At 39.8% G+C, this 24,072-nt stretch overlaps 2 protein-coding genes across 2 annotated transcripts; both read right to left on the reverse strand.

Moving 5' to 3' along the window:
* Positions 1–11,154: 11,154 nt before the first annotated feature.
* LOC147061994 (keratin, type I cytoskeletal 18-like) lies at positions 11,155–13,526 on the reverse strand. Its single transcript, XM_085903887.1, has 7 exons — positions 13,121–13,526; positions 12,585–12,667; positions 12,235–12,391; positions 11,904–12,068; positions 11,704–11,829; positions 11,408–11,631; positions 11,155–11,287 (listed from the first exon to the last, which is right to left on the reverse strand). The coding sequence occupies exons 1-7, from the start codon at positions 13,469–13,471 to the stop codon at positions 11,161–11,163; spliced, it is 1,233 nt and encodes a 410-aa protein (XP_085760013.1). The 5' UTR covers positions 13,472–13,526; the 3' UTR covers positions 11,155–11,160.
* Positions 13,527–15,414: 1,888 nt separating this feature from the next.
* Positions 15,415–20,408, reverse strand: krt18a.1 (keratin 18a, tandem duplicate 1). Its single transcript, XM_085903755.1, has 7 exons — positions 19,935–20,408; positions 17,969–18,051; positions 17,480–17,636; positions 16,706–16,870; positions 16,498–16,623; positions 16,066–16,286; positions 15,415–15,972 (listed from the first exon to the last, which is right to left on the reverse strand). The coding sequence occupies exons 1-7, from the start codon at positions 20,331–20,333 to the stop codon at positions 15,858–15,860; spliced, it is 1,266 nt and encodes a 421-aa protein (XP_085759881.1). The 5' UTR covers positions 20,334–20,408; the 3' UTR covers positions 15,415–15,857.
* Between the last annotated feature and the right edge of the window lie 3,664 nt (positions 20,409–24,072).

The following is a 24,072-nucleotide window of genomic DNA, read 5'->3' on the forward strand; positions in this document are numbered from 1 at the left end:
CCTCTACCTTAGAACTGCCCCTGGAGTAATCAACATTGAATATTTAGGAGATGCTGCTTCCTACTATTCAGGATGCAATAATCATGCACATATGTTTATAGAAACAGCATGCATTGTTTCTCTAAATCTGTCAGAGAGAGAGAGAGAGAGAGAGAGAGAGAGAGAGAGAGAGAGAGAGAGAGAGAGAGAGAGAGAGAGAGAGAGAGAGAGAGAGAGAGAGAGAGAGAGAGAGAGAGAGAGAGAGAGAGAGAGAGAGAGAGAGAGAGAGAGAGAGAGAGAGAGAGAGAGAGAGAGAGAGAGAGAGAGAGAGAGAGAGAGAGAGAGAGAGAGAGAGAGAGAGAGAGAGAGAGAGAGAGAGAGAGAGAGAGAGAGAGAGAGAGAGAGAGAGAGAGAGAGAGAGAGAGAGAGAGAGAGAGAGAGAGAGAGAGAGAGAGAGAGAGAAGAGAGAGAGAGAGAGAGAGATGGAGAGAGAGAGAGAGAGAGAGAGAGAGAGAGAGAGAGAGAATCAGCACAAGGGGGCAGTGTCTGCAAAGAAATTCAGCATGATAAACTATATGCATGCATTTTATGTAATTAGGTATACACAACAGGATGTGCATAATGTCACAATTAAATACACACACACACACACACACACACACACACACACACACACACACACACAGGCACACACACACCAAATGTATTTTAATTAAACTGTTTTGCCATTTTATGCAGTTTTGGTCAGAGAGTGCAGTCACATTCACAAAGTTTGTGTGTCTGTGCATGCGAGAGTGTGAAGCATGTGTGGAAAGTACAAATAGAAATGTGTTTTATAGCTCTCGACAAACAGCCTTCACTGTAGCGTTATTTAGGTTCTTTAGTACACTGAAAGGGCAACGTTGTCAAGCTTGTCTGACCGGAGTGGAATACTGTCCACTTGCCAGTATAGTAGCAGAGTTGAAAGTCTCTTGCAGTTCAGAATTATTGAGCCAAAGCAAATATTTTAAATGAGAAAAATGTCTCCACTAAGCAAAACTGTCACAAGTATACACACTGAAATTGTGAAAACCAGGAGTCATTATTGACAACTTTGCAAACATATGTCTTTAAAGGCCCACAACTTGAAATGGAGGCGAAAATGTCGTTTTTATGCGCTGCCACCACAACGGTGATGGCAAAAGACAAAAAATGCAATGATGACCACAGAAGACCAAAATACTGTAATGTAGGAAATTATTCCACAGTACTGGTACTTAGATAAATTACAATGTTAAGTATACATGATAATTTCACCCAACGTAATGTAAATGTAAATAGCATGTAACTTGAAAGATTGTAGCAACCACAAAGCATACGTTGTATAAGTAGTCCAGTTTTTTTTCTTCTTACTTTTCCAGCAGTATGCTGTTGAATTTTTAGGAGAACTCACTGGTGTGTAAGTAAGCAGTAGGCATGTAAGACACATGGAGCTTGGAAAGAAGATGTATGGACATAAATCACTGTTTTGGCAGCAGGCTTTCTGCATGCGTGTGGATATTTTCCACTGTGATTTTCACCCTGTCATTTTTCCCTCAGCAGTGTTGAAGTTGTGTGTGGAGACTAAATTTAACACAAACATTCGCTTGCAAAACGTAAAACAGATTAAAATGTTGTGGTGACAAAGCTGCCTTCATCACATCACAATTAAATTCTTCTCAAGTTAACATCTGCTAGTTCATTTGTATGGATGGTGTTTTTTTTTGTTTTTTTTTAAACTACAATGAGGATGTAATGAAAACCCGATGATGTGTTAGACTGGTTGAGCCAATGAACGAGTGAAGGGACGCCGTGTCACTTCTCGGTAAATCTGTTTGAGCGTGTGCTTCCTCAGTGTGGTTTCCTGGAACCTTTTCAGGCATTTAGATCCACCAGACCGCAGTTGGTCCCCCTCAGCCAACCGGGCCTTACACTGAAAGAACCTTATTGTCTACTGCCTGTCTGCAAACATTCAGAACAAGTGACTCAGTGAATGAGTTTTTATAAAACTTTGGAAGAATTTTTCAGGGAGTTTGCATGGACCTTTCAACTTAACTTTCACGCAAATACACACACAGAGGTCTTCACATTACAACTTTTCCATTGTTATGGTTGCAATAATACAGAATTCACAAACAACTTGCAGACTTTGCCAAATCATGTTTACCCATCATAAACACGAACAATTTCACTTCTCTTACTAAACTGTCAGGTAAATGCTCGACTTAGCGTGATAATTACGTAATGCTCTGCAATTATGGAATTATGTTATGTAACACTCACTTTATTCATGTTTTTTTTTTCCACAATCCCACAGTTGGCAGGCCCGGAGGTTAACTCACATTAAACCTTTCACATCCTTCCAGTCCGGCAGACTTTGCAAAGAAGTTGAAAAGTATTGAACATTAGACAATTACACGTATAGTTCCTACTCAGTGATGGTCTTTATATGTGCCCTAGCCTGCGTCTGACCGGTGACCAATCTTACTTTGGCCTGAAGTCAGTTGAGATAGGGTCCAGCAACCCGCAACCCTCTGAGTTTTGTCCCCGGACGTATCACATGAATTTCAAACTTTGACCAATCAGAATCAGCCTTTCAGCCTTGCGGGATGCATCGTAAAATCTGGGCAAATATTTTGAGATAATGAATTTAAAACCACATGTTTCCTGTACCACTCACTGATGGGACAGTTATTTTATGTACCACAGAACATGCCATTACATAACTAGCACCCCCACTTCTCTTGCATAAACAAAACAAAATCTGATTTATGGTTGCATAAAAGAAAATAAAACCAAAAAGGTCTTGCACAGATGACCAGTACGGCCATAAATGTAAGCTTCTAAATTATAATGAACTGACAAGTTATACTGTATGTGGTTTCTTGTTAGCATTGAGATGTACCAAATGAGTTAAACAAAGATAAGGTCGAGTAACGGAAGTTCTTACCATTTGAAAATGATTCTTTTGGTAAAATAAAACTTATTCAACTTCTATATTTTACACTTCAGCCACATTCTCTCTGTATATATTTAAAGACTAGTTGTATAGAATTTGTGTTTCATGTTTTTGTACTTGTCCTTCTACACCAATCTTAAAGCAGTAAACTGTAAAAGCTTGACTTTTACACTGTCTGTCTGAACTCCACAATGCTGATGTAGCTTTGGGAAGATTTCCAACAGAGCTGCTACTTGTTTGCCCTTTCATTGGGCTCTGAATGAAGCAGTGAGAGCAAGAGCACCGGAAATCACTCGAATGAACAGCTGCTACCGTTGAATCAGCTCTTATCACACAGCACGCTCACCCTCCTTTCTGCTGTGATTTTTGCCTCCCTCCAATTGTGTTGGTTCCTCCTTTTTTCCCCGTATTGTTTCTCTGGGAGCAAATGGTTTGCATGAGATCTTTCAGCAGTCCAACTCACAGCAATGTTCGTTTGGTTTGTTTTCTGCATAAAATGAAAAGAAGGCTCAGCGGGGTAAAATTTCAGACTCTTGCATGTAAAAACGTCAAATGTTGACTAGCCTAAATGTAATCCTTGCGCAAAAAAGCAAATATCAAGCTGGTAAGAAGTCTGTAATAAAATCATCTACTTATTGGATTACATCACCTGAACATACACAAAACATCTTTGGAGATTATGGTTTCATCCTGTGATGTCATAGAATGAAGAGGCTGGGATGAACAATATTTTGGAAACAGTTCTAAAACATTCCTGTGTCACTCGGTCACTGACTACTATTCTTCTATAGACAGGTGTGTTGTTTGTGTGTGCGTGTGTGTGTGTGTGTGTGTGTGTGTGTGTGTGTGTGTGTGTGTGTGTGTGTGTACTTTTCAAACACCAGACATGGATTTCCTTCATCTGCTCTGCTGGGAGCCAACACTGATCTTAGATGAAGGCTGGTCTAACTTAATGTTTGGGTGAGGCTCCCTCTATGTTAGCTTTTAACGAACATCCTTGTTTTTCACCATTTGTGCATTAAATGGCCAAGTGCCAATTTGAGGATTTAAAGAGAGGAGTGACTATCCACTTGAGTGAAAACACAGCCTACATGGTATTTCCTTTCTTTGTTTTGCAGTCCCATCTAGCTGATTTGAAAGTGGATTGAACAACACACATCTCTAACAAACCAAATAGTTGAACTGATATTTTTCAGATCTACTGTAGATGACATTTTGGACCAGGAGCAAACTAAATATGAGCTTATTGCTTGGATGACGCATCATCGCGTGGGGCTCTCTGCTCATATAAGGAAGACTTGTCAGTAACTGAAGTGAGATCAGTTCAGGATATAGTGGGGAAGGCGGGGGACATCTCCCAAGAGACATACCAGATTAGGTGAGGAAGTCAGGGGAAAACATTGCATGGGTGAAAAAAATACAAACAAAACAGAAGATTCCGTTATACTGAGCTCATAGGGAGTCTCCCGTACATAGACTCAGCCTTTTCTCTTGAGAGGTTGACCCTAAAGACCAAAGAAGGACCAGTGTGCCTATTAGCATGCTTACGTAAGAGCTCAGTTTCTTGGCAAAGACCAAAGGTATTTCAGGAACAGTCTCTTCCCTTTTCCGTGTTTAACTTCATCACTGTCTTCTTGAAGCTGCTTATCATCAAAAGAAGGAATAACTTAGTATTTACTCAGTCGGCCGGTGTAGATAATTGGATTCTGTTCTACAGCACGTACTGTGTGACTCCTCTGCCGATCTATCTGCTCTCACTCTCATGTCAAGGTTTTTAAATGTTTGCAAGTACTAATCAAATAATACATCTTTCCGCATAGCTGCGTGTGACGGTAAATTGGTTAGTCATCACACAAACAGGAGAGGTCGCATCAATATTCTCACTTTCGAAGGTTGGATGGGTTGAGCTTCAACTACTACTTTTGGTCATGTCACTGCGTTTTCCAAATAACCAGTAGTGACCCTATAGTGGCATTTTGCAACAATTTACCGATACTAAATAAAAGCAAGCTTCCCAGTTGCTGTTATGTGGCCAAAAGGCCTTCTTTGGTCATGTCACTGTGATCGAAAGCCAAATAAGTCTGCCTGACTGGAAGCTACATTGCTGCTGCTTGACCGACCTCTGGCAACATTCTACTGACACGCAGATGATGGAAGTACATTCTGAGCCTGGAGATTAAAATGAAATTCTTCAACAATGAAATCATCTTTCTTTTCTGACAATTCTTTCTGTTAATTATACTTTTTTTTTCATTGAGTGTAATGTCTGGTATACTTCCTTGTTGGATCTCAAACACTAGAGGGAGTGAAGGGCTAATAACTGGCGCTTGAATGCAACGTGTCAGTAATTGAGAGAAAATCTAGTGAGGGGAAACATTGTTTCCTTCTTGGGCTCTCTGAGATCCAGAAGCACATCCTGTTTAACACTTGACTGTAGAAAAGAACTCAAGAGTACAATGGCTCTTACCGGTAGGCGACTCGTACATTCAAACACACACAATTTTAACTTTTATCTAATATACCTCATGTACAAACGATCTGGCTAATATGTCAATTTGAAAACTTTAGGTTTGCCCATCACTGCACTAAACATTCCCCTCCTTATATGAGTCCTAAACTCATTATTTGCTTCAGTGTTTATCATAGTCTGTCACGTTCTTGCTGTCACTGCATAACCATGGCAACTAGGTAAACACACTGCAAAAAGATCCCTGATGGACATTTCACCCCTCTACGGGCAGAAGGATTTACTGCAGGTATGTTCTCGTTCCACTTTGAGCAAACACCCTAAACTCGTCAAAATTCGCTGGTGACAATTCTTCCAAGAGGATATATGATTTCACAGAGGATATCTCTTCCAAAGAGAATGAGTTGTGATTCTGAAAGCGCAAGGTCTGCGCCGGGAGAGGGTGGAATTCCAAATTTGATCTCTAAACTGCCTCAATCACCAACCGCAAAGCCTCATCATAGCAAACCTCTTAAGTGGTGACATTTTGAGCTGCAGTGTGAACACCATAGCTGTACACTAGGTGCAAGATAATAGAACCACAATAAGACTAAATCCTAGTATTGGGATTTGGATACACAGGCAACAGTGTTGGGTCCCTGGCCCTAACTAACAAGTGAACTGACGGAATGACTGATAAATTAACAAATTCAAACCAACTCATCACCGCATAGCCTTTTACCTCATCTGATTAGTAGTGGTAATGAGACTTTGAAATGGTTTCAAGTCTCCAGCTGCACACAAATGAGTCCGCAATGAATCGGGGGTTTTGGCGCATTGCTCAAGGGCATCTTGTCATCACCTAGGAGCTGGCATCTCTCAGCAGTCTCCCTCTGTCTGTTTTTGTGCCATAGTTTAGATGCCCAAGGACTTGAGTTCACATAGTCCCACCCAATTTCTCACTCTCTTTGTAGTTCACTAAAAATGTGTCAAGATTGTGTTACAGAAACTTTTTGTTCTCATATACTAAAGGAATATGTGACACAATGGTGTAAGATATCTGTTTTTTTTTTCCCTTTGAACCGTTTTTGTTTATGAGTCACCTTCCTGGACCAGTTGTTGTTTTGACAGAGGGTCAAGCTAAAATTTGGAGCAATTTAATAGCAGACTCTCCCTTCCTGTGATGCAGTTCCTCTTCTCCAAGTCAATTTCCCATATACTATATTTATAGAGTGTGGAAAACTGCTTCCATGTTACAGCAACTCAGGTAGATAACAATCAAGTTTATTTCATGAACCTAAAATAGAATATAACTAGAACATCTGTAGACTTTGATGTAGAATTATGGGAGAAAATATTGGGATACGGTTGTGAATCTACGTTAAATCCCCTTGCTCTTCGACCTCCAAATTGTTTTCTTACTCCAAACAATACATTCCTATATAAAATGATTGACACTGAATTAATAGTCAAAGTGACACCATCATGAAAGCTTTAATTAACAACTGTATAATCTTAACAAAAACAATCAATCAAACAGTAATCCTTTGATAATGTGTGGTGGAGAGAAGCGAGGGATTTGAGTTGACTTACGTGTTAACAGCTTTTTGCTTCATCAATTCCCTTATAAGTGTAAACATAAGCTAACCATTGTATTGAGAAATGGGGTCTCTTCACATGTATACCTTGCCTTGATCCACCTGGTATTCCTCCAATGTTATTTTACTGAGCTGCTAGGACAATGTTTATGACTTTCCTTCGTCAGTATAGCATTTATGGTTCCGTGCTGGTCATCACACATTTTCTCTTTTCCATCATTGGTACTCTTTTGTGGTGACACTACAAAAACACAAAATAAAGTCCAATGACATACTTGCAGGCCCTATATTTACAAAATACGATGACACCCTCCGCACACACAGCTCAGAATGTGCCTGCCTGTACGTTGATCAAATCCACCAAAATCGCATGACATCATTTGTGCGACAATTTAGACCTGCTTTTAGCCAGACTAAATATGAATCTACTGTGCTTTCTCACCAAAGTATCAGGAGAGCCAGGGTAATGTAACCAAATCGTTTTAGTGCATTCCAATTTGAAGGTTCCACAAAATACCCTCCCGCAACTCAAATGCTGAACTACTTTCCCCATCTGTTGTAACATGTAGTGGCTGTTGACAGTATGGGAATTACATCTTGTTGGGCAATTTTTTTAGGCAAACGTAAAGTTCCACATCAAATTAATTGTATATATCAAACCAAGTCAAATACATAGTATAGATATTATTTATCTCTATAAAGAAAAATACATATTCTGCTTTGAAAAGAGTGGGCACGTATTTAATGGTTGGATCCACTGTGAAACTCCTGAAAAAGATGTTTGGTGAGCCCAGGTGCTCAACAACAACATTCCAGAGTGGCAGCCAAATATCCTGTCCTTTGGTTTTGCCATGACATGCAGACAGACAAAAGCCTACTACCTTGGAGATCCGGGTTTCGAGGACCAAGACCAGGGGCCAAGCTCAGAATATCTACATCAAAAGTAAGATTATGTTAGGTTTTCATGCATAGTGCAAAACCTTAAGATTTAATAATTTACTATGGTCCGTTGCTTTGGTACAAATTAGTCACTCATTTAAAGAGTGCTACGGTTAATGACTGAATAGACGACCCTTGTACACTCCATCATAAATTGTATACGTGCTTCATCTTGGAGTTGTTATCGCTGTATTTTTAGCAGAGGAAAGATTGTAATCATCATACTGCTTAAAGCCTGCCACTTTCTGGTTAAAACGTTTTTGGGTGGGCTTAGTTTCCACGGAAACCAGACATGAGTCACCCGCGTCAAGTTTAGTTGATTCAGCGCTTCAAGCGAGGTCTTGGATTCCCAGCTCTCTTTCCCCCACATGCAACATGGCTGGAAAATGAAAATGAAGGGATTTGGTTGGTGGCACGTTGCCTAGTTCTGTTCTCATTAGATTTTTGCCCTTTGCCTCATCTACGTCACTGCCCTCACACACCCCCGCTCACCTTTCCCTCATGATATTACTTTCAGAAGTTATCTACTTTCTCACTATAGTTTGCCCGCACTTACAACTTTTTTTTTTGTGTTTGCACTGAACCCAGCCCTTGATATGTGTTTTTTTTTTTTCATCATTCCTTTAATTGAAATGTCGCATTACAGCAAATTAGTACAGTATTCAAGTTAATGAGCCATTTAAGAAAAACTTTTTCACTTGTGGGTGACATTTGTGGAGTGTTTAAAGTCTCCTCATCAGTGCTCCAATGTATTTACTTTGACTTTCATTTTGTCTTGCTACCCTCCTGTCCTTGCAACCTTTTTGCAGAAACCCCGCCCTTCACTCCGCCGCCTCCTCCTTCTCCTTCTCACTGGGAGGAAGCCGGAGTCAGATGACTTACTCTATGACCCACACCCAGCAGATGTGTGGGCCACAGGGAAAGACGATGTGTGTTTGATTGTGTGACAGTGAGAGTCGAGAGAAATGATTCATGGTGTGTGTCTAGGCCAAGCCCGTAACTGTTTTACTGCAGAAAAAGAAGGCAGAGATGAAACAGCGGCACTTTACTCTGGCCTGAAGAGATTTCTGAAAGGAAAACTACTTAAGTCTACTTTAAACTATTTATCTAAAGTACTCACAGCCACTGATAACCCATAATGAAGCCGCTCTTAATGACAGCTTTAAAGTATTTTAAATGAAAAAAACCCAAACTAACTTACACTCAAAGTGATGCAACGTGCACGCAACACTGACCTGAGATTATCTTTAACCATCTTTTAGATCATTTGGATGACTTTAAAGTTGTACACAACTTCAGAGTTTGTAGCTTTGTGCGATATTAAAACTTTTTTTTCTCGAGGCAATTTTGGAATAATTCCTCATTGTACAACACAGGAGTTTGATTTCAGGAGGCAAAGTTGTGTCAATGGAGTACATTTTTCTCAATATATGTCCAAAACAACCAGTCATAACATGAACCCCATCATCGGCCCTAAGAGATTTCACCTCATTTGATGTTCAGCCAAAGAAGACTACTTGACTTTGATTTAAATTTTCTCTCACCATGGTGTCAGGCGTTTTTGCATTCCGAGGATCTTATACAACAACATAAGGGCTGACTTTCCTGGTGATGTCTCGTATCTCCTTCTGGTTTCAAGAGCAATAAATCCTCTGTCTCTCTATTGGGAGACCAGGGCCTGCTGAGGAATTACTGGCATGCTGAAGTTATTCCCATGGGTTCTTTTAATTCACTCCTTATCTGCCAATTTGTCTCCTGAATGTGTTTAGTCCCACATCCCTATTCTCTGGAATTCCCTCTCCATTTCGCCAAGTCTGCCCAGTTCCTTTCAGTCAGTAAATGAGTGTGGATTTACAAAATTTATATTTAGTGTAAATCAACACCAGTGATTTAGACAGTGGCTACGCTTACATGGACGCATTTATTCGGATTACAAATGCCTGATTAGAATAAAAATTCTTTATGTACACACTCCATTTAGAATATTTAGACCGCATCAAGCCCATTCCAATCAAGATTTTATTCTAAACGAGAGAGACGGTTTATGTTGATTGATAATTATATTGTCTTGCAGGAAAACATTTACTGAAAAATTTAGGAACAAACCGCTTTTATTGAGCATGTTTGTGACGTCACTATACACGTTTCTGTTATTTCCAGAAGCTGCCATCTGCCTCGGTCTATTATCGCACGCAAAATATCGTACAGCTGGCCTCGTGTGTCAAAAATGAACTCCAGCAAATACAAAAGTGTCATCTGGAGGATACATTGCAGTTCAGACTTGACGTGACCGCTTGGATTATAGAACTGTGCAGCAGTTTGTGACAAAATTATCAGGTTGAGAAAATATAAAGTGAATCTGTCCAGGGAGGCTGTTTCAGATTGCAACATAATTGTCCCCATGTGGACAAAAATCTGAGTTTTATCATTATAAAATCTTCCGTAGCTAGAATACTATACAAGTCAGTAAGTTCTATATTTCAGTTTGATTGTCATCCTTGACACTTTTGCTGTTTGTCAGTGGTACCCTACAGAAAATGTGTGCCCCGTTTTAGTTTGATTTGTTGTCTAACACTCACAAAGTTTAAATTAAAAGTATTTGCGATACAATGTTCGATATTAACGATATAAGATAGATGGTCTCTTAGAACTAAATTAAATTAGTTTATGGAATAATAGTAGATCATTAAGAACATTTATGATTGACTCTAATTCAGCTCTAATTCCATTGGTATGCTCTCAAGATAGGTTGCAGGCCGCAGAAAACTGCCAAAGTCTTTAACACGATTATACATCACAGTGTATTATCAGGTTGGACTAACAAGAATACAGATAAACATGGTTTGCTTGGACAAGGCATGGGAAAATGACCTTATGCCAAGTACGGGGTGCTTTTGAAATACCACAGGTCAGAGTGTACATTTTTCAGAAGCAGAAAGAATTTCCTACACTCAATGCAGACTTGGGAGAATGCTGGCTGGAAGCCAGACCGGAAGCCTTGTTGGCTCTTTTCTTATGCTTCATGTGGATGAGTGTACACTGGTCAGAGGATGCAGAGGCTCTTCATATTGAACGATTTGACAAGGTGAGGACCCTTGTATCACCGTCCTCAGTTTTGGACGTAATTGGCCCAAAGTGTTTTGCTCATGTTTGGCCCCAGTCACACACAGGTGTAAATTTACATCTTAATATGGATACATTTCTGTTTATTCTTTCAATTTTTAGTCATCCAGAATCACACCAGACTTGATGTCCTTGCTCTCTGATACCACTTTGCCGTCCACCAAAGTCTGAGTCACTGTCACCACTTTGGTCTCAACGGTCTTCTTCTTGATAGTGTCCTCAATTCTGAAAAAAACAAAAAACAAGAACAAAGTATTTTTTAGCTGACAACAAAAAATACCTTGGTTTGGATTTGAGTCTACACCATGTTGTGTGAGGATTGTTGCCATATTTGCTCCAACTCACTTGAAGTCTATCCCTCCGTCAAGCAGCCGCCTGTACTCGGCTATCTCAGCTTCCAGTTTGATCTTAATGTTGAGGAGGAGTTCGTATTCACTTCTGTTTTGCCTGATATCAGCGCGGAGTTGAGTGAGCTCTTCCTTCAGCTTCAGAATCAGCTCGTTGTATTTATTCACCTCCGTGCTGTAGCGCATATCAATGTCCTGGATTGTGGCCATCAGGTTCTCGAGCTGGTCGAAAAGAGGTTGAGCTATATGACTGAGCAATTATTTTGTATTATGGATATTCAAGACAAACGTTACCATGCTCAGTGCTGACTGATATTCAATCTCCAATGTCTGATATTTCCTCTTGGTTTCAGTTAAGATCTGTACTTCTCCTTTCAGGGCTGTGTTCTGCTCAGTTACTTTGGCCCGCACATCTTTCATCTGCGCACAATATCAAAGATGGAGAGTTCTTACTGGCACTCAACAAAGTGCCTCAAACTAATCACTTGGAGTACCTGGTACTCGTGCCATTCTTTGACTTCCTCTGCATTCTTCAATATGATCTTCTCATACTTAGCCCTCATCTCTTCCATAACCCTGCTTATGTCCTGCCCTTTGGGGGCATCAACATCAACATGGACTCCAACCTCAGTGATCTTGGCACGCAATTCAGCAACATCCTGTCAAAGGGGAAATAAACAGGGAGTGATTTCCTGTGCTATGCCTATCCTGTGCAATCAGTCAAAGAACGCATAAAATGGTACACTTTAGAGATGATGCTTAAGTGTGTGAGTCGTTGAATTGTTTTTGGTGAACTGTAACGCTCTACTGTTGGCGCTCCCTCACAATATTATGGTTCTTCTTAAGGGTGATTAATTCTTCCTTCAGTGATTCAATGTCGCTCTCCAAGTGCAGTCGGATCACATTGGTGTCATCCAGAATCTTTCGAAGTCTTGCAACATCAGACTCCACTGTCTGACGCATGGATAGCTCGTACTCCATCCTAGAGAGAGCGAGCGAGTGAGAGAGAGAGAGAGAGAGTGAGAGAGAGAGAGAGAGAGAGAGAGAGAGAGAGAGAGAGAGAGAGAGAGAGAGAGAGAGAGAGAGAGAGAGAGAGAGAGAGAGATTTGTTTGATCATATTTGTTTTGTCATGACTCCAAATCGGAACCCAGAGCTTAAAAAACTCAGTACTCACTTGATCCTGAAATCATCTGAGGCCAACCGGGCGTTGTCAAGGGCGATAGCAATTTTCATGTTGCCCTTAATCTTGTCAAAAATCTGAAACATTCCTTCATTTCAATGTATGAAATTTGCGATTTTGTACATTGATAGACAGTTTGTGATTTTCACTTTGATCAATAAAATAGTTGGGAAAACAATCTAGGATAATACTATATATCTATCATTGCCACATAAAGATAAAAAACTCTACTATAGTTAGAGCCCGAGCTCAAAATGTAACAACAACAAATGTTCTAATATACATTGGGATGAATCATGATTTTTTGTGTTTGGTTATTCTGCTATCTCTCCATCTCCTTTTTACTAAACCATCTATTTTCAATAATAAGTATCCTCCTCTGGATCATGGCAGGGGCTGAAACCTAACCCCAGTTCTTTTTTGTAAACTACAGCCTAAACCGTTCACTAGGTAATCATGAGAAATTGTAACTGTTGCAGTGGGAATTGGCCAAAAGCAATCTACATGATAGCAGTCTTACATTGTCTCACCTTTTCTCTCAGATCTGCAATGATGGCATTATATTTGCTGTACTCCCTCCCCTCCAGTGGGCCTCTTGTCTCAACAGCTTCTCTGATTTTGATCTCCAGCTTGCTGTTGGCCTTTTCCAGACTTTTCACAGTCTCCATGTAGCTGGCCAGGCGGTCGTTCAGCTGCTGCAGGGCAAACTTCTCATTCTCGATGGCCAGGGTTCCAGAAGTGTACCCTGAGGACAGGTAGTCATACCCACCGCTGTACCTGTTACCAATGCTGCTAGAGATCAAGATTCCACGGCCACCTGCCCCGCCATACACAGTGGGGGCGTACGAATAAGTCTTCTGTCTTACGGCGAGGGGCTCCATGGCTAATTGTTGATTGAGCAGAAGCGTCTGGGGCAGGAATCTTTGGCTGCTGAGAGTAAAGCTGTAGGAGAGTGCTGGAGTCTTATATATAATTGTGGAAGGCAGTATACCCTCTTGCCACACCTTTCCGAACTATATTGCATTTTCACCTGACTTTCACCCCGGGGATCAATAAAGTATCTATCTATCTAACCTTTAACCAGTCTGTGTAGACTTTGTCCAAGCAAACTATCAAAGACATGAAGGTGTGCTGGGATTTACATTATACTGCAGTATGTGTGATATCTATGATTACAATAGCAGCTAAAGGGATGCTGGAAGAATTTCAATTATATGGTCAAAATCTGCTCTCCACTTGCACAATCTAATCTAATGAGATAAACTTTGTTGAATAAAAGTCATAAAAACTTTTTCAATGATAACGCTCACTTTCACTTTTAATCTCATGTTTCTTTAGCCCTAATTTTGAATGTCAATTCCTTTTTTCAAAGCGCATTGTGCAATTGACTTTTGACCTGTCCAGAGTGACCCCACTTCCCAAGTCAGCGTTTTGATCGGGGGGGGTGCAATAAAATATTTGAATACCAATTTGAACGACTATGTTTATCATAATCTGTGTGTTACAATTTCATAGATTTATATGAAAAATCAAATAATGGTCTCGATATTCATCTGCCATTTGTTTCAGACATCTATATCATTCATTTTTGCAATTATATTACCGGTTGGATGTTCAATTTGACACATTAGCTGTCAAAGATCAGGAGTTAAATTCAAAATGCACCGAATCATAATGACAGAGGGAGTTAAACAAGAGTTTATGAAGTGTGTCCCACAAAGATAAGGAGTAAGTCTTTTGAGATAATTTGGAATGCTAAGAAAATAAACTGTTATAATGAAAATTTTACGGTTGAATTCTAACTTCGATTATCCTTCAATATCCTCTGACGTCAATTCAGAGATTTGTTACTAAACAGTATACATATGAATATAATTGCTCACATTGTGAAAAGATTGAAAATTGTACCGCTGAATTGAAGAGATGGAGATATCTATTTACGTAACAGACATGACTTCAGCACTGCACCTGAGGAGGTAGTTACAACCCGTAGTGATAATCGTGTTGTGGAAGGACGAGGTGTGGGCGTGTCTGACAACAATTCTATCCAATTAAAGCACCTCTCATTCCCTCGAAATGTGATGTGCAAGTGGTGCACTGATAGTCCTCGGCATGGCGGATAGTGAAACTGATTCGACTGAATATGCTTGATGTTCTAATTCTATTTGTAGATTTCACAAAAAAATAAATAGGGAAAATCCATGACTTGAACTGGGTAGTCTTGGTCCAGAGGGTATGGAATGATCTATTAGTCTAAAGGCTAGTTGCAGTTTGCGTGGTGGGAGTCATCTGCCTGTCCTATCATGAAAGAATCCTATATTTCTGTGTGTATGTAGTTTAGGTTTCATAAAATGTCACAATTGACAAACTAAAATGTAAGCAATGAAAATGGCGATGTGCTCTGTATGTGTAGTATGTAACACTTTCTTCTAATGTCTACTGTGTACTGTTTGTGTTTGGACAAACTAAGATATAAACAAAGAAAATGTAGATGTGCTCTGCACGTGTAGTATGCAAAACTTTCTTCTAATGTCTACTGTGTACTGTTTGTGTTTGGTAGTCTTGCAGTTAACTCAATTGACTTTTTCAGACACCGTGTGATGGATTACTGATCAAAGTGAGAAAATGAGGTTGAATTTGATGTTTCTATTTGTGTGCCCGGTGATTAATTGGCTACTAATCCAGGGTATAGTGTACTAATCCAGGGTGACTATATCACCCAACGTCAGCTACCGATAAGGTTTGAATTCCTCATGACCTTGAATAGGGTAACTAAAAATTGATGTCTTATTTGCGATATCAAGTTTAAAATAAAACACATAAATCCCTGGAATTAACTTTATTGATATGTTTGAACCTCACAGCACGACTAACAGACAGACTCAACCGGACAGAAAGAAAAACCAGGATGTCAGAAAACTGTTTGTAATTAAATGGCCCTCGTATTGTTTCAAAACATCCCTCAACTCGCCTCATAACATGAGCAGACAATCTGCAGGGCAGCATACATACACATATAGCAGAACGTCTATGATGAAATAAATAAAAGATGGTTTCGTTTTCTTCTTGTCCAGTTTTCGATTCAGTCAGCTTGTGCAGGGGTTTTACTAAAGAAGTCAAGCTAATCACTGCAATGGTTTTAGTCTAAGGGTTAGTTACTGTTGAACTAAGATACCATTAGCCAATTGGAGCAAAAGATCAGTTTGGGCATAATTGAGGTTATTGTTATTATTGTTGCAGCAAATGTTTGATGGCTGCCTCTGGTGTTCAGAGGTTCTTGGTGTCGGTGGTAGAGGACACAACCTTGCCATCCACCAGGGTCTGTGTCACTGTCATGACCTTGGTCTTGATTGTTTTCTGCTCTTCCAGAGCATCCTGTAACCTGAAGAGAGAGAAAAAAGCAGTAAAACATCAAATATCAAACCCGAGAGCTCAGTTTCCAAACAGAGTTGTCTCGACTGAGTAATCTACACACTTGAAGTCTCCGCCATCCAGCAGCCGTCTGTAAGTAGCAATCTCGGCCTCTAGCTTCATCTTCATATTGAGCAGAGCTTCGTAGTCTTGGGTCTGCAACTGGATGCTGTTGCGAAGCTGCGTGAGTTCGGCCTCCAGGCCCAGGATGATACTGTTAAGTGACTCGATCTCCATGTTGTAGCGCATCTCTGTCTCCCTCAGCGTGCCTTCCAGGGATACTTTCTGCAAAAGTGGACGAGACATGAAACGAAGGAGTTAACCATGTGAAAAGAACGAAGCCATCTGGCTGATGACAGCACCATAGCGACGGGTCAGCCATGTGTAAAGCTTATGGCAACAAAGTCCATGGGTGGGTGCTGAGTTGGGCATTTCAGGGAGCTGAGATAAGCGATGTGTTCAGGTCAATGAAGTATGTCAGCTAAGTGCTTCTCACCATGCTCCTCTGGGACTCCAGCTCGATCTCCAAGGTTTGAAGCTGTCTGCGTAGGTCATTCAACTCTGTCTGGGACATCTTCAGGGCCTCTGTGTTCACATGGACTTGGGTCTGCACTTCTGTGATCTGAAGTTAAAATTGGAGTGTAAGGTACCTCAAACAAAGGCACTCGGTTTGGGCGAATTGCAATTTGTTTTCAGATGTTTACCTGAGATTCATGCCATGCTTTTAGTTCATCTTGGTTCTTCTGTGCCATCTTCTCATACTTAGCCCTTATTTCTGCCATGATCTGAGCGAGGTCCTGTCCTTTAGGAGCGTCAACATCTACGTGGACTCCAGACTGGGCGATCTGGTTACGAAGCAATAGTACTTCCTGGAGAGAGAGGCCGCAATACAGTTGTTGTAAAAAGTCATTCAGAAATTGGTGTCTTTCGAACTTCTTGTCATACCTTGTTGAGGTAAAATAGGTGCATATATAGTAAAACTATCTTAAGCCTCTGAACGTATGTCTGACCTTTTTCTAAAACGCCAAATATGGATTTCATGATTATATTGGCTTTACCAAAATAAAATCAATATATTCTTGTTTCAGATTTCTTCTACAAAACACTGACATGGAAATTTTCTATCTATTTTATTTTATATCATTTAAATTTATTGTTTTCCTGGGTGTACGAGAATCTCTCAGGAAATGTCTGATATTACACTATTGTGTGCAAGGCTATGTCCAAATTAGTAATTCTAAACCAATATTCCTCTCTGTTTTGGCTTGCGGAACTATGATAGAAATAGATCTTTGATCTTTGTATGCAAAATATATATTTGGCCTTATTGAAACACATTTGGAAGTTATCAATTTTAAATGCCTACTACTAGTCATCTGAAGAGCATAATAAGCAAAATGGGTAGTTTTTAAAAATAGCCGTTTGTATGGACAGGTCTCAGAATACCTAAGAGACAAATTGTTTGCAGTTTTACTCACGCTGTCATGGTTCTTCTTAAGGTGGATGAGCTCCTCCTTCAGGGTCTCAATCTCGCTCTCAAGGTTCATGCGGCTCATGTTGGTGTCATCAATCACCTTCCTCAGACCAACAATATCGGCCTCCACTGATTGGCGGATAGCCAGTTCAGACTCGAATCTAATCATAACATATTGATTACGTGTAAAATAAAAGGTAAGATTCCAAATTAGACCTACTTTTCTTATCTGAAAACTCTTTTGCCCAACCTCAATTGCTAATCATTTAGCACATTTAGTATTTTGATAACAAACATTAGTCATCTGTCTGTATTATTGTGTAATTTGGGACACAAATGCAATGATGATGAAAAAGTGACGATTTATCATGACAGAACAATTATGATCATGACAAGGACATATTCATCCTTGGAGCCATTCAGCAGTCAAACAGGACGTGCCTGCAGCTGTTTGGCTTCAGGTTGCGTGTTAGATTAAACAATCGCGCCTTACTTCACTCTAAAATCGTCGGCTGCCAAGCGAGCGTTGTCAATGCTGAGGACCAGGCGGGCATTGTCCATGGTGGCATCAAACACCTGCAACAGGTTTACAAAAGAGGAACGCTATTCAGATTGAAATCCGATGACAAGGGGTGGATCAAAACACTTTCTGTTGACATTGACGCCAAAAGGCGTTCAAATATAAAAAGAATGTGGGACGGCCTTTAAGCAGCAGCAACAAACAAAAGCTATTAGTAATATATCTCATCTTAATATGAGAGATTTATCCAATGGCCCTCCGTTCTTTGGCAGCATCGCCTAACATTTTGGATAATGGATTAAATGAATCTCGTTTTTGTTTTACCTTACTACTGTCACCCCAAGCCATTGGCCTTTATGCTAAAACAAGTCCAGCTAGATAGCAGCTCGAATGAGTTTAGTTTTTTTTTTTTCAAGAAATGTAATATTCCCCCAAGTAAGCGGATACAATACTATACCACATTATTTTGGACCAAAAGGAATGTAGAAAACAGATGTACTTTGACTTGCACTATAAAGTAAAAGTCTCGCATTTAAGAGGATTTTGTATGTTCTTGTCCAAAGACCTACCATGTTACCATATCAATCACTTTCCTATTAAATAAATGTTCAACGAAAAAGTAGGTCAATTGCTTTTTACACAAGAGTTACTGACTTCATATGTACATTTCAACAGACTCATGGCTGGCACTGTTTACTTTTGGAAAGACTACAGTAGATAAATGGGGGCATCCAGGTGGAAAAGCCAAAGAGCCAATGAGCGACTGCCACAGAGTCAACTGCTGCTAAACAGGATATTTAGGACAACAGGATGGGGGCACGTGATTTGCATAAAGATGGTGGTAATAGAGGCCTGTTTGTGTGTTAAAGCTTGCGTGTGAGCGTCTGCAATGTTCCGTTGACTTTAGCGCTGTGTGGTTGTTGCTGATGTTAGAGTCTGTATTTTTTCAGATGGGGGTTGAATAAACCGTAAAAAAAAATATATATATATATATAAATAAATAAATAAATAAATAAATAAATAAATATATATATATATATATATATATATATATATATATATATATATATATATATATATATATATATATATATATATTGCATTCAAACAGTAGAAACATTGAGAACATGTTTAATATGTTTTTAAGAACTGAATCCTCCGAAAAGTAAATAACACCACCTAATTATAATTTTCATGCCTTTGCTTGCGCAATAGTTTGAGGATGGCCACAAGGAAAATATTTACATTAATAGGTGTCATGTTTTTACCAACGTGACCCCATGATATTTGTGTTGCTGCCTGTATGAAACTGTAGGTTCTCATTGTTTTCCTTCCCAATTCTGTTTTACCACTTAAGGCTTTTACTCACTGGATTGAGTGAGTGAGTGAGTGAGTGAGTGAGTGAGTGAGTGAGTGAGTGAGTGAGTGAGTGAGTGAGTGAGTGAGTGAGTGAGTGAGTGAGTGAGTGAGTGCTAAATAGCAAATGGAAAATTGATACACAATATTCCACATTGCAGTGAATTAAAATAACTAAAGTGAGCGTTTTTGTCCCGAGGCTTTATAGTTATTTCATTTTGTTTATCTTCATTTTCCGGTCTCTGTGACCTGTCCTGATCTTACTCCCTACTGTTTTCGGTCAAGCCCCCACAGAGGCAGAGGGGTGGGAATTACTGTTGAAGGGGGGGGGGGGGGGGTTCTTTGCCATGGACCCACAGGAGGCCAGTCTACACTGTTTGCTAGGTATTCACTGCTGATGATTAACACAGACCGTTTAAAGGTTTCTCACAAAAACACACGATTCTTCTCAGTTAATGTCTGACACTTGGTTTCATTCATTCATCTCACCGATGACCTGGCAGCCCCATCCAGCATGGTTTTAATGTAAAGGACATACAGTACATTGCCTAAATTTATCCTTCCTTAAAGTACATTGCCTCACCTTCCTCCTCAGGTCATCCAGGATGGCCTGGTACTTGCTGTAGTCTCTGAAGTCCGGTCCACTCTTGGCCAGGGCCTCCTTGATCTTAATTTCCAGCTTCTGGTTGGCCTGCTCCAGGCTTCTGACTGTCTCCAGGTAGTTGGCCAAGCGGTCGTTGAGGTTCTGCATGGCAAACTTCTCATTGCCCGTGATGCTGCTACCGCTCCCAGACACCTGGATGCTGCTGGAGAAGCCCCCTCCTATTTGGCCCATTCCCGCTACCTGCCCACTGCGCTGACTGGATGAGATGCTGACACGGTTCCCCCCAGCGCCACCGTGGATGGTGGGGGCCCTGTAGACAGAACCTTTGCCAGAGGACGTGGTGCGCACCGAGTATGTAGTTTGCTTGGAGGTTTGCATCTTTGCTGGAGAGACTCAAAGAGTGAGGCAGAGGCTGGGGTAGCTGAAATGGGATCTCACAGACACAAGGCAGAAAGAGAGGGCCGCTAAACTATATAAACCTTTTGGGCCCTCAGGTCCGCCCATCAGACCACTCCCCCTCACCCTTAGTTACCTCCTCCTTTTCCACTGGCCAAAACCACAGCAGTGATTCTAGCATGCCTCTATCCTTTACAGCTTGTCCCCAAATGGTATATCCATCGTAGCCCTGCCATTTTGAATAGTTTATATCTTTATGTTCATGTGTCAACATGTGTCAACTGAAAAGAAAGCTATTCCCTATAGTGTCATTCATTACATGTCAGTTTTGAACAATAAATCAACAATAAAGCAGCATCATTCCTCGTCTTAAACTTGACTTTTTTTTTAAACATAAGATAAAATAAAATTTTAAATTCTGTTATTCTGCATAAGCCACACACAAGTACATCGCAAATACCATATAGTCCAAAATTTAATAAAGCATTTAAGAAAAAAGTTACTTCACTTGCAACTTTATTAGGATATATTTAATATACATATATATTATAAGTGTTTACAAGATGACTACTTCACTTGCAACTTTATAGGATATAATTATTATTTTTTTCAGTTGGCCAAAATACATTTTTGAGTTGTTGTTTATCTTTGTGACGCACATGACATTCTTCACTGGTATAGGATTGAGAAACAACTATTACTCAAGTTGTTTCTCGATCCCATTTAGTCACCCAGGTCACATTCTGTAAATTATTACCACACCCGCCAAAAGTCATTCAGTTTTGATTATGTCAGAAAATAAAGAAGTGTACTGCAATGAACTTCTGATCATCAAGATTCTCATGAAACAGCTGAGTGGATTTTAATGGTTTCCAATTTGAAGAAATGCAAGATTTTTTTAGCAAATACTTGCGACTTTGAATATATTGATCAAATTCAACAAAATATTTTTTGAAGATTTTTGGCTGTATTGATTCCTTCTATTTTTTCAGTATTGTATTAAAAAAAAAAGTCAATGCCATTATTGACAAATCGACATCAGCTTGGCTTTCATCATATTAGTGTCAATTTAATACATTTGAAATCACATCGCATCTATAGCAGGGGTGGTCCAAATTCAGTCCTCAAGGGCTGCTGTCCTGAAAGTTTTACACGTCTCCCTCTTCCAACACCCCTTTTTCAAAGGATTAGGATCTTTATCAGGCTCATTCAGAGATTGCTGATGAGCTGATCATTTCAATTGACAGTTGGACAAAGGGGATGTAAAATGGGCAGGAACAGCATCACTCAAGTACCATGATGCAGGATTCCAATAAAGATCCGAAAGGCAGGAAAGGTTCTTGTGGTTTTCACACCAGAAAGCAGGCGGTAAACTCTCAATTCTATTTTGTTGACTTTTAATCAAATGAATCTTCCACCATAACTATAAATATGTACATTCAACCAAAATGAGAGCTTGCTCAAGAACCCAACATCTTGTAATCTGCAAATTTTTAGTCGTGTTTGCACTTGATATGTTTTGCTATTTCGTGTGTTCCATCCGCGTGAAGATGTTATCTCACATGTGAGTATGAACACTACTTGAACATAAGAAATGGACTAGTCTTTGAAAATCACTCCATCAAATCCATCTTTTTAATCATTTCTATGGACGGGCAATTGCATAGCTGCCTTTGATTTAATTTGTGTGGAATTTCCAGTCAGTGCTGAATCAAGAACTGGTTTGAAAATACTAAATATAGCTAGTGTAGACTTCAGATCACTTGTAATATTAAGAGAAACATTATTTGTTTGTAAGCAATATTAGTCATAATGTTTCTTAAATATCATTAAGCATGACATGAGTTATCTTGACCTCGTTTGAGCGTGATGTTGTTCCCTCCGAGCAGGATGTAGATCGTAATTGTCCTGCTCCCATGAAGGATATGGTCAAACAAAGAAACAATTGCACAGTCTCCTTAGTATGCACATCAGAACAATGACTTCTGAGCTTGGGTAAAACATTCCAAAGATCCCTCCTGCAGGTTTTTAACAAACACACATTCCATTCAAAAGACCAATAAAGCTCAAAGATATTCAAGGACCCATGCTTGAATCATATAAAAATATAAGATTATCTTTCAGATAGGAATTTCAGGCTTTTACTGGAAAACAAATATGAAGCAATTCCATCTTCTTTGGAATCCACATTGAAGTGAGTCAGCATCGGGTTATGCTGACTTGATTGCTGATAATTTGTCTTCCGCCCCATCATGTTGTTGAGTCTCACCCCTGTGTTTTGTGTGTTTGTTTTTCAGGAAGGTACACTTGGCAGGACATTTAAGGCTAGGAAATACAAGACAACTACCCTTGCGCAGCAGTAAAAAGTTGAACAAACGCGACTTACATTGAGCACAGGCATCAGCCAAATCTTAGTACATCCATCCTAAGACTTTACCCCCTTAAGGTATTAGTCCCAAAATACTGTAGACCATCCCTGAGCAAACAAGCCTCAGTTATTGCTAGCCCAGTCGGAGGCTCTGGTATGTCTGGTTGTCGTAAACATCATCCAGTATTTTGTCTTCATCTGAAGGTGGTCACACCTTAATGTGAAAACTGACACTAAGATTCAGCGATAAGACAAAGCAGATGAGGGTATCCAGTTTCGAAGTTACAGTAGCCTTTTAAAGATTACATATGGACATTATTTGGAATTGCGGTGCCTTGACTTTCTCATGCAAACCGACAGACATAACACCTAGTTTGATGGGCTCTTTCAATGACTTTAATATGAACATTAATGATTAAACATGAAATGTTAATGTCAAACATAACACAATAAATGAAATTTAGATGCTTACAGGATGCAAAAGCAACCTTGGGTCAAGATCGTACTGAACTAATAATTCACCCATATCCAGAGCCACAACCAGATATACTTTATTTAACTTTTTTTTTTTCTTCTTATTCCACTTCCTCCCAAAGTTTTATGTAAATCAGTTATCAGTTGGCATCAATTGAGTCGAACAAACTCAGATGAAAACATGCTTCATACTGTAATGTTGCAATTGTCTGTTTCTATTTTTCTATTCCATTTATTTATTTAACAAAAGCAAACATTAGCAACATCTAACAATTATGTTGAATGTAGGACTTAATTCTGTATTTGGTCACACAGGAAAGTTTAGTCAGACTTTAATGACGGCAAGGACTTATAAAGCCTCAAAGGTTCTGGCCCACTGTCAAGAATTTAGTCCATTATTAGGCAGTCATCTCCACATTATGAATGGTTTCCAGCTACTCACTAATACCTTCACACTAAGGAGGCAAAACAATTTAGTTCCCGTCAACAAATTCAGTAGGCCATTGCAACAGGTTGTCCTGAACCCCAAAAGATAGAAGAATTTTCACGCATTCGCAGGAAAAGCCCATTTGAGAAATCACGACAGAGAAATGTTTTGTGTTGTGTAAATAGATTTTTAACCTTTTGATCAAACATGAATCCACTTGCATAGCTTGTGTGTGCGAAAGTGTGCGTATGTGTGTTTTAGGGGGCTTTCAAGAGGGGGAAGCTGGTGCACTGGCCCATGAGTATCTCAGTGAAGTTACTTTGAAGTCCCTATTGAAAAGTTAAATCACGTGTGCTCTCTCTCACTTTCTCGCTTACACGCACACACACATCCACACACACACAAGCAGAGTTTCATAGTGAGCTGAGCTTTCACACCAAAAAAAGACAATG

This window comes from Syngnathus leptorhynchus, chromosome 1, assembly GCF_054491065.1.
Source record: "Syngnathus leptorhynchus isolate UIUO chromosome 1, UIUO_Slep, whole genome shotgun sequence".
Classification (NCBI taxonomy): domain Eukaryota; kingdom Metazoa; phylum Chordata; class Actinopteri; order Syngnathiformes; family Syngnathidae; genus Syngnathus; species Syngnathus leptorhynchus.